This window comes from Theobroma umbraticum, unplaced genomic scaffold (genome assembly GCF_002168275.2).
Source record: "Theobroma umbraticum cultivar Fairchild unplaced genomic scaffold, ASM216827v3 scaffold_86.0, whole genome shotgun sequence".
NCBI lineage: Eukaryota > Viridiplantae > Streptophyta > Magnoliopsida > Malvales > Malvaceae > Theobroma > Theobroma umbraticum.
Genome location: NW_018397263.1, coordinates 5,532,054 through 5,543,957, shown reverse-complemented (window position 1 = coordinate 5,543,957; position 11,904 = coordinate 5,532,054). Strand labels below are relative to the sequence as shown.

At 30.8% G+C, this 11,904-nt stretch overlaps 1 protein-coding gene across 1 annotated transcript; it reads right to left on the bottom strand.

Annotated features, from left to right (window-relative positions):
- Window positions 1–454: 454 nt before the first annotated feature.
- Window positions 455–2,108, bottom strand: LOC110420870 (Eukaryotic aspartyl protease family protein). Its single transcript, XM_021434258.2, has one exon. It carries the CDS (start codon window positions 1,983–1,985, stop codon window positions 564–566), a length of 1,422 nt encoding a protein of 473 aa, XP_021289933.1. The 5' UTR covers window positions 1,986–2,108; the 3' UTR covers window positions 455–563.
- Window positions 2,109–11,904: the final 9,796 nt, after the last annotated feature.

Genomic DNA, 11,904 nt, shown 5'->3' with positions numbered 1-11,904 from the left:
TTCAAGCTAGAATAAAGTGGGAAGGAATTTGTATCCCAGTTTCTTTTTTGATATTCAACCATTTAATAAAGGCTTTCATATATCAGGGCAAAGTTACATGTGAAGGTGAAAAGAAACCATCTTCCCATCGACAAGCTGATAAAGAGGCTGATGCCCCTGCCCCATCATCAAAAAAAGAAAGAAAAAGATGCCTGAAAGGTAGATGATGAGGTTTTAGAAAGGAGAACAAAGGCAAGAAAGGAGAAGAAAGGCACGCTTACTCAGGAAGATATTAGCAGCCATGAAGCTCCTGCTAGAAAGAAATGAATTGATTGAACTACCAAAGAGAGAGAGAAAAGTATCCTTACTCTGTCGCCGCACATTTTGTGCTTTTGAAAAAACTAATGTTATTTCTGAGAAACTTCATTATCAATGATATCAAGTGTTTACCTTTTCTTTAACACTGACAGCAAAAAAGCGTATAACTCTTCTGTTACACTTCCATTAAACTTAAAATAATAATAATAATAATAATTAAAACGAAAAAAGACCTTCTGCTTCATGGTCGAAAAACAAATTTCAGCTCATACACAGCTTTGTTTAGCAAACCCAAACCTCTCATTTGCCAAATCATATTCAATGTAATAATTCTGCTGCTGAAAGTTCCCTAGTATAATCGCCGGCCCGCCGCTGACACCTTGACCGACCATATTATCGGTAACAATCATCAAGCAAACAACATTAACATCAAGGAATGAGAAATAATTAGCCAAAGGCAATGCCATTTTGGCCCCTCCTTTGAATTGGAAAATCAATTCCGGGAAAGTGATTGACTTATGGCCTGAAATATTGACGCAGGGGGCTAGGCCGGATTTGTTTTCCACTTCACGTGCTCTACTATAATTTCCCATTTGCTTCTCGAACTCTGTTGAGACCAGCTCAAACACTGCTCTTTCCATGAAAGTGAACGTTGACCCTGAGTCCACGATGGCGCCTCCATGCCCGTCTGATCCCGGGACCAAATATTTGTACGGAACTTTCACGTGCTTATCCCCAACAAGAATTTTTCGTATAGTTACGTAATAAAATTCTTGGAAAATCGGGTGTGAGGCAACTTGATTCTTGTAAAACGGGGTGTAGCTAAGACCCTTTGTCTTGTCATCGCCCGAACCCGACCCGGTTTCCAACAACATGTTGCTGCTGACGCCAGTGTCATCAAACCGGCGAGAAACGAGACAGTAAGAGAATTTCTTCACGCCTAATTGGGATGGTAAAGACTCGGGCCTCCGACCGAACCCAACTATGCCAGCGGGTTGTCGGTTGGAGAAAATGGAGCATCCAACAACGAAATCTCGGAAAGTTTTCTGAGAAAACACAAGGTTTTCTAGTAATAGAAGTCCACCAGTTGAACCTAAACCGTATTGAATTATGTACGGAGGGCAATTTTGAGTACAGTTTTTGGATGTGGGTTCACAGTCTTGGCAACGAGACTCAACATCGGGACCAAAAAGCCAACGACACTTGGGGTTCTTGCAACCTACAAGCGCTATGGAAGATGAAAGTTTTGGGAAGAAGGCGGGGATTTTTTTTGGGTCGACGTTAGGGAATGCGCATTGGGAACAAAGGTAACGAGAGGTGCAAGGAAACCAGGAGAGGCTGCTGCCAGTGTCCATGATGAAAGTGAGGGTTTGAGGCGGAGTTCCAAAGCCGAGAGAGATGGTGTAGGCGCCATAGCCGTGAGGAAAAAGTGGCGTCTTGAGTAGAGAAGAGGTGGTGTTGGTTTTGGCTTTGATTTTGTGGTTGGGTTGTTTGAGGTGGTGGGCTCTTGAGACTGAAGAAGTAGCTAAGTTGTTGAGAATTTGGTATGCATCGGAGGAAGGGGGGTGAGGGAAAGGAGAGAGGGAGATTTTAATGGTGGTGGAAGCGGTGGTGGTGGCGGCGGTGGCGAGTGTTAATGTTGTGGAGATGCTAAGAAAAGAGAAGAAAGAGAGGAGGAGAGAAGCCATGGATTTTCCTTTTTTTTATTTGGTTTCTCTGTTTTTGCTCTGTTTTATTCCTTTTAAAGTATTCTTCTGAATTGAAATGGACGAATGGAATGGCGGTGGGCCGTTGTTTCTTTTATTGTTTGTTTACACTTTATAGAGAGAAAAGAAGACAATACCAACGCAGACAACTGGACAGAGGAATCATGTTCGATTTGTGCGATACCTTTTTGCCATTGTAGAAGGAAAGAATTATCACGTATACCACCAGCATTATGACAAATTAATTAAATCCGCTCATTGTTCTTTTCTTTTCTTTTTCTTTTTCTTTTTCTATAGAGAGATAATAATTTGTATGCAATTGATCATGTTACAAGAAACATGCATGATATAAAATAAACCGGACTGATTATAAATTAGGAGGGGAAGGAAAGGAAGGGGCAAAAAAGAGGAGAATGAATGACTATAATTTCCCTTGTTTAGATTAACTTAAACAAAGAAGAGGAAAAAGAGAAGGAGTAATTGTGGTCCAAATCTAATTTTCAAAGAAAATTATAGTCCAAATCTTAAAGGAAGAAAATGATTACTTGTTAACATAGTTTTAATAATCATTTCATTTATAAATTAAAGATATTAAAATAAAAACAGGTTTATTATCTAATAAAAACATTTCTTTATTTCAAATATTTTTAATATTTTTTTTATAATTAAGGGAGGAGATATTTGAATCCTGCGTTTTAGACAGGAAGATAATACATTAATCAATGAGTCCAATGCTTCGGATGTAAATATTTTTAATATTTCACTTTGAATATTTAGATTAATAATAGAGAATATTAATATATTTAAAGAGTTGAGTTGGGTATATTTTTTTCAAAGGTTTTCCCATTATTAAAAGAATAGAGGATTTTAGAGAATTTTGGAGAAACAAATACGTGTAACTCTCAATCTTTCTCACTCTCTTTTTAAATGTTTTCCAAATAGTAAAAATGTGTATGATGTATCACTTCTCCTTCAGGCTTCAACCCTTCCTTCTCTTTCGCTCCCTTTTCCTTTCCCTCTCTTCCTCTCGTTCCAAACAAAGTGATAAAATAAAGTTTCATAAAGATTCTACGTTAAAGTCTTGACATAAGCTTAAATTGGTGGAAGGAAAGCAAAAGAGAGTTTATTTTCATTATATATTCTCTTGATTCATGTAAACGAAAAAGTTCCAAGTTCACCATCGTGTACAATTCAATGAATAGAATTATTGTCCTTTGAGATTTCGTTGTCATCGTTCATTTCCACACAAAAAGTTGATTTCATTTAAGGAGCAGAAAAAAATTGTCAATAGTTTTTAATGTATGCCATTAATTTTGCATATTGGAATTTATCTATATGGAAAAGGTTGAATGCTTAATACCAAAAAAAAAAAAACCTAGTATTATCGAATTTACCTAAAACTACTTTAAGGTATTTTTACAATTATGAAATTTTATACCAAATGAAAGATTTTTGTTTTCTTGTATGATATTTACATATAATTTATTCGCAATGAATCTTATTGTTTATTACGATTACAATTTTTGCACTATGAGTTCTTAATCATTCCTTAATGTTAGATTAATTAGTGTGAAATTTGGTGGAACCTAAACTATCTATAGGTGATCAAATCAAAGGTATTTTGTGCAGTTAATTGTTAATTTATAAAAAGAGTTGTTATGAAAAGCATGCTCTCTATTATAATATTAAATCAACATGTTTTGTTAAGTACTAGTACCTACTAAGTGCATTTAAAGTATCCTTTAAGTTGAGTTAAAAATGAAAGGTATAATATATAAAAAAATTCTTAAATTATTTAAAAAATTTAAGTAAGTTTTTTTTATTATATTCAATTAAACATTTATACTTTTATTTTAAATTAAATAAATTTTTATAATTAATAATTAATTAATTATTATTAATCAAAATACTACTTTATCATTTTATACTTCGTAATATTGATATGTCATGCTAATATGTCATAATAGATGTCGATATGACGTGATGATATGATATAATGATATGATTATGTGGTATTTTTCATTTTCCATTTCAACATGAAATGAGTATAAAAATAATAAATAATATTTTAACTAATTATAATTAATTAATCATTGGTTTCAATTTTTTAAATTTACTCAGTAACTTACCCAATAAAATTGATGGGTGTTTATTTCTACCTTGAATTGTTTCTTTCCATTATGAAAGGTGTTGGTTTTGTAATTGTGTCCACTTACAATGAGGGAGGGTGGGGCAAACTGATAGTTACTGTTGATTGAAATGGAGCTTTGAAAACTATAACTGTAATGGGGAAATTGGTTGCGCATCGGCGAAGTTAAAATTGCCAAAGGAAACTTTTATTAGCCGTTGAAGGCGTTGACGCAGCTTCCATGGGACCGTTGGTGTGGGAGCGGACCTTTTTTTGTTCCCAAACGTGTCCAATGAGACAAAAAGTGGAATAATTTGAGCTTAACAGTGGCAATTCACGCCAGCGATGGTGCATTACGCCCTGCACCGCATTCCATCAATTATAGGAACGTCACTTTTTTTCTTTTGCTCAAACACGTTTTGTCTTTCACCCATCAAACCTCGACTCTTTCGTATACAAGATTACTTCCTTATTAAGTATTGGCTTAAATTCAATAAGTGATATTGAATTTGAGATTGATTGATAACTTTTATACCACGTCTTGACCTTGGAAATTAAACAATGTACATACCTTGAATCTTGTGTATAAAAAACCATCATGAACATGACATTCTAAACCATCTTTTTCTTAATTTGGGTTTAGGAATGGTAACTAAAAGATCTCACCAAAGGTTAAAAGTCTTCAATCTTAACTTTTATTTTGTAACTTAAAACATTAACCAATTTGAAATCTAAATTCATTTGACACTTGCCCTCGTCTTCTCTCTCACTCCCAAAATTCCTATGCAAGGATGATGTGATAAATCGAGAGGAAGAGCTTAGTGACTGAAAATGATATAGAGACCCACGTAGTAGTGGGGTAGAAAAAGCCCATAACTAGGCAAAGCAGGCTTGAGTTGAGGTCGGGATGGAATGGCATTGGCATCCAATCAACGAATACAATGAGAAACCAGGCACGTGAATTTAAGATTGGAGAGCGAGGGTGAGGGTGAGGGCACTCTCATGACTCGTGACTCGAGAAGGCAAGATAGGGGAACTTTATGTCATATTGCGCCTATAAAACACAAACTCAAACAACAGTACAAGTAACGATTTTGTCTTTCAGCACAGACTTGCCCAAGGCACGATACAACCCTGTCCACTTGCTGCACATGCTCCAACAATTGCATTGTTTTTTGTTTTGGAAGTATTGTATACTCACTTCTCCTGCAAAGTGCCGTTGCGAACTTTTCTTTCTGGATTAGATAGATTTTCCACGCTAAGTATGGTGAACTTAACTGCGTCCCATGGAATCGGTCTGTCCAAAAGTACACATTCATATTAGTGAAGCAAAAGAGAACTACTTACTTTCAATTTAGCCCTCGGATGGTATTGAAAATTAGCTATTGGATCCGTAGTTTAAATGAGTTCAACATTAAGACTAGCTCAATGCTGAGGATGTATAAGAGCTGCTCAATGTCAAAATACAACCTCATTGATCAATACGCAATCAATCACAAAAACTAACGATCTAATGGTTCATATTTTTTATACATTGGATGTTTTACTTTAAGTATTGTAATATTTTCATCTTATATCGAATATAGATATAAATAAAATTCATAAAAATTTAGGTGGATGGTTACTAATAATTTCATTTTAAATTTTTAAAAAATATTTAATTTAAATCTAAAAAGTTATTAGATTAATACTGTTTGGACTCAAAGACCTTATTATTGAACATCTTACTGGGTCCGACGCCACTTCCACGGCTTGAAGTTACTATGCGTGACTTGGCTTTAGTTTTTTGTATATTAATATTTTATTTATAATTTAAATATTATTATGATTAAAATATTAATATTTTTAATTAATTTTTAAATTTAAACTATTATTTTTATCTCATATAATTAAAATTTTAGTTTTTATTTTTAAATATTAATAATTTATAATTAATTTAAAATATTAATAGTTGATCATTTATATATTAATATTTTATTTATAATTTAAATACTATTATGATTAAAATATTATTAATTATAATTAAATTTAAAATTTAAAATATAATTTTTATAATATATGATTAAAAATTAGAGAGAAGGAGAAAGGCAAGGAAAGAAGGGAGAATGAGAGGAGAGAGAAGAAATGAATGTTCTTGTATAGGTAGGATAGTAATTTTTAGAACTTGCAAGGGGTACATTGATTTTTTTATTTTTTAAAATTATTCCTCGACTATAAAATAACTAGTATTATGAGAGAGGTTGGCATTAGCTATTGCTTGATTTTGGCTGATTTTGAGGAATAATTATTTCAAAAGAATAGATATTCTTTGAAGCATTAGACAACCAAACGAGAGAACAAATGCCTTTTAACATTGGAGGGAGAATGCCATTCCCCTCCCTTTCTCTATTGTTAAGTCAGTATTGAGTTTATATAGAATTCCAAAACTAAGATGGAGGATGAAAAAAGAAGGGAGAAAGGAAGAAGTGGATTAATTAGCCAAGATCAGGCCCAATTTTAACCCGTGGCCCACCTGTAATTGCAAGCTCAAACACCCAAAATTAATCGAAATGAGCATTAGCCCCACTTGTGCTTTATCTCTTGACCCATATTTTTGTTTTGCCGATTTATTTTTTTTATTTTATGTGCTTCTTCAAATTTTTATTCTAATTATAATTATATAAATGTTTTAAATTCATGAAATTTATCAATAATAATTGTAATACTAAAACATAAATAATAATCTAATAAACAATATAAATCGAATCATTTAGAAAAATACCTTAAAATGAAATTTTTCCAAAGTTTCATGTGGCAATTTTTTTTTTAAATTTTTTAAAAGTAAAAAGAACTTTGGGAACTTACCAAAAGTGTTGGGGATAAATCTAAAAAAATATTTTTACAAAGAAGATTGTTTCTAAATAATTAAAAAATATGTACAAAAGAATAAATTTGTTGTAATTAAAATAGTTAATAGGTTACCAATTGCATCACCATATTTACTTTCTTGCGTCATGTGCATTTAATTTTAATTATGAAAGTAAATTGTTAATCAACAATGGTGGATTTTCACGGAAGTTGTAATTGACAATTTTCTTGAAAATTCTTAGGTGAAGAAAATTTCAAAAATTCGACCAAAAGTGCTGAAGAATTTAGGGAAGTTTCCAATATCAAGGGTTTTCTTTTACTTACGACATAAAAGTTCAAATGTTTAGTTTAAAAAACAATTTTAGGAAAATAGGATAGAATAATGTGAACAAATAGTATATAAAAATCAAGAGTAAAATAAATAGGAATAAAAAGAAGAATTAGGAAAAATATGAAACATAAAAAAGAGTTGAAAAAAAGAACAGATAAAAGGCATTAAAATTATAAAAGAAAAGGGGAAAGAAGAGATGAAACCAAAAAAAAATTACTGATTCAATTTATTTTTTTTAAAAAAACACCAAATTAATTCGAGGATGGAGCCTCTCTTGAAGGAAATAAGTGATTTTCTTGAATACTGTTAAGGTGGGAAGACTTTCCTTAATTTTCAATAAAAGTGTTGGGAAAACTTGAAAAAAGTTTTCAATATTTAAATAATAAGAAAGAGAAACAAAGAAGAAAAGAAAATTAATAAATATTAATTAAGGGAACAAAGTAAATATGAAATCAATGACAACTTGTCAATGTTAAAATAGGATAATATATGATTAATTAATATCATTTTTTGAGCAGGCATCTGAAGCTAATACCTTCTCTGCTTGTAACCATATGCTTGAACTTATTTCTATTTCGTAAACCTAAACCTATTTTTCTTAATGAATCTAAATCAAAGTTAAGATTCTATTAAAATGGATAAAGTAGGTGACCAAGAACACCTAATTTTTTTTTAAAAATGCTGATGGTAAGTCCTTTTACGTCGAGCGGGCTCCGAACTTGCACGTTAGATAAAGACTATTTTAACATTGGCATAATGCTCCAAAAAGCTTCTAAGATATTCAAGAAAATTCAAATAAATCATTAGTCTTTTATTTTGTTTAATCAAACCCTTGTATTTTTGTTTTGAGTCAATTATACCCTTATGACTAATAATTGACTAATAATCATTAGTCAAAATACTACTTATTATTTTATATCCACATGACACTAATATGATGTTGATGTGAAAGGTAAAAAATATCACATAATCATATTATCATACGAAATTAGCATATCATCTCATCATTAATTATAATATGTTAGAATGTCACGTTAATGCCATGCATCGTATAATGATAAATGACATTTTGACTAAGTCAATCATTAGTTATAATAGTTTATTTAACTCAAAATAAAAGTACAAGGGCTTATTTGACTCAAAATAAAAATATAAAGATTTGATTGAATGCAATAAAAGTATAAATAAAGCTTATTTGACTCAAAATAAAAGTATAATGGTTTGATTATATGAAATGAAAGTATAAGAGCTTATTAAATTTTCTCAAATAATTTAAGAGTTTTTCTAGATATTATGGCTTTTACGTTTTATAACTTATTTTAAAAAATTAAGTTCAAAGTGATTTGCTAAATAAGGTAATAATGTAACCAAATACTAAATTTATTTATTTCTTCCTTTTAAAAGCCTAAAAATCTAACTTATAAAATCTAAAATCCTCAACTTTTCACAAATATGTTTTAGGGAATGGGAATGTTACGTGGCAAGAAAGTCTTCAATGATGGCATTTTAATGCTTTTATTATGCTTACCAACAATTGCAAGTAGAAATCGATGTTTCAATCCATACAACACATATTTCTTTGTCAAAGCTAAAAATGTCAATGTTATCTTATTTAATACCAGCAACTATCATTCGAAAAAAAGTGAAACTGGAAACATCATTAAGACAAGGAACTGGTTGGAAGCTAACATTGTACAAAAAAATTAATGCTACCACAAAGATTCAAATAATTTGTAAATTATTATGAATATTTTTGTGAATATCCATTTATATTATATATATCTAGATTTAGATATGAATTAGATTGGATGAAGATTAGGATTTAATCCATTCATCCAATCCTTTAGTAATATTTTATCTTGTAAATTTCATCCAAATAAGGGGTTATTAGCCTATAAATAGGCCCCCTCACTTCATTTGTAAATACACATTTAAATAAGATATTCTTATACCCTTTGAATACTTTCTCTTATAATTGTTCTTTTAAATTATATTTCATAATACGTTATTAGCACGATTCTTTGATATCTCAAGTTATGGTATTATTTTGTTTTCACCATTTTCAAGCTTCAAAAGGATTTCAATGATTAGATTTTGATTTTTAGTTTCAACAAATCAAGTAAATGTTGGTATTATATTATTTTCATAATCTCCAATCTTTAAAAGAATTTCAATAGTTGGTCTTTAATTTCTAGTTGTAGCAAATCGGGTAAGTGACTTGATATCTTTTTGGTGTTTTTGTTCTCTAAAAATCAACCTTGATATGAATTTTGCTATCATATATCATATATTATATTTTATCCCTTGATTGGAAAATGAATTTGCTATTATATAGCTACTAATGAAAAATCATGAATCAGTCCTTTCCCGTGAAGTGAATGCGACATTCTTTAATAATTATGGTTATGGATATGAAAGTCGTCACAATAATTTACATTAATTACTATTTTAATTTTAAGAATAACTTTACTATTGAAAGTGGACGGATAACTTTACCTACCAGAAGTAAACAAATAACTTAACGCACAAACCCACCAGAAGTGGATAACCCACAAAAAGTGGAAGTATACTTTTAACTCACCAAAAGTAGATAAATACTTTTAACCCATCAAGATTGGGTGAATACTGAAGAGATATAAGAAAAAAATAAAAATGTACATAATGAAAAATGTAGAAAATAACTTATCATCGATGTGGTATGAAAAACCATTAGTCATGTACTTGTTGTACATCTTGAATTTCATCAAACTTCACTAAAAGTTAACCATGGCTAAGTTAATATAACATATCAAGATGTTGATTTTCTTATCCACCCTAAAAAAGGAATTGATCATATGATTAGAAATGGAAAAATCCATTGTTAATTTTCTAGTCCACCTTGAAAGAGGAAATGATTATTTGATTGGTAATGAAAATATCCAAGAATAAAATTTCTTAATAATTTATTGGTATATTTTAGTATAACTCTATTATAAAGTTGATTTTATATGTTCTCATTATATTTAAATGATATGTTCTTATTATGTGTTTTAATTAGTAAATTATATGTTTAATGTTCAATTATGTTAACTTGTAAGTTTTTTATTATATATATCTTCTTTTTTATTAAAAAAAATATGGATATTTATCTTGTTAGATCCAAGATCCATAATGTATATATATATAGAGGACATTGCTACAATGCACACTGTATTTAAACAAAAGAAATATTTTTTTCACTTAACAATGGAAGAAATCAATGTCAATACAATATCTGGTAGTACAAGATTAATTGAAGGCTCCGGTAAAAGGCTTCGGTAAAACCAATATTTTACGACCTTGAGGAACAACATTTATAATAGAGGATGTATTATTTTCAACATCTTAAAAAATTTATTAAGTTTTAAAGATATTTTTCTGAATGGATATCAAATTGAGACAATGACTGAAAAAGAAAATTAATACCTATATATTACATTTATTATCTCAAGGAATAAGTGTGTATTAAAAAAAAAATACTTGTTTTGTCCTCTGGATTGTAATACAAAAAAATTAAAATGATGGAAACTCATACTATAGTAAATCGGAAGTTTACTAATGATTTTAATTTTTGGCATGACTAGTTGGACTATCTCAGATCAATAATGATGTAAAAAGTTATTGAAAATTGATGTGATCATCCATTGAAAAACTAGAAGATTTTTCAATCTAATGAAATGCTCATGTGTTGCTTGCTTTCAAGATAAATAAATTATAAGGCCATCACCAACTAGAGTTAGGATGGAATTCTCTACATTCAGAAACATATTGAGAGGGTGGATTCATACTGTCACAAGCTTGGAACTTTAGCCAAGTACCGTGCGGCGCCATGGTCTTGTGTTCAATAGACTCGGCAAGCCTTAACGAGGTTCCTTGTGGAACGGAGCAAAAACATGAAACAAATAAGTATGAAGAAAGAGATTGGAGAGAATAAATAAGTAACATGAAACAAATAAGTATGAAGAAAGAGATTGAAGAGAATAAATAAGTATTATTACTCCAAGGAGAGAAAAACAAAGTACCTATGATCTAAGCACAAAGTAAATTGCTTGATGAAAAGAAAAGTCTACTTAAGGTGGCTATTTATAGCCTCTAGCATAGTTGGGGTGCAAGTAAAATAAAACAAGGAAATATCTAACCTAGGTTTCCTTTGTGTGCAAGTAAAGTAAACATATAACTAAGGAAATATTCCTTAGCTTGGTGAGCAAGTTTCCAAGCCTAACATTAGCCTAATGGGTGTGGCCCAATGTAGTCTGTACGGCTCCTAATTTTGCCTTTGGAGTGATGGTCCGGTAGTCGTGCGCTCTGAAGGTGTGTAGTAGGTGTACACACCCTGTGGGTGTGCTGTGCACTGCAGGTGTGCGTTAGGTGCAACCTGTTATAGAGTCAAGTGTGCGTTGTTGCGCAACTACACTTGTGGGGCGCCTAAGTTTTAGGCTATTTAATTTCAGTCAAATATTTTCGATTTTGTTCTTGAAACCAAAAATTAGATTTTGATTCTTTTGGATTTTGATTTTTTTTATATTGTTATTGAATCCAAATGGGAGGTTGTTTGCTTATTTACATTAAATACCTCA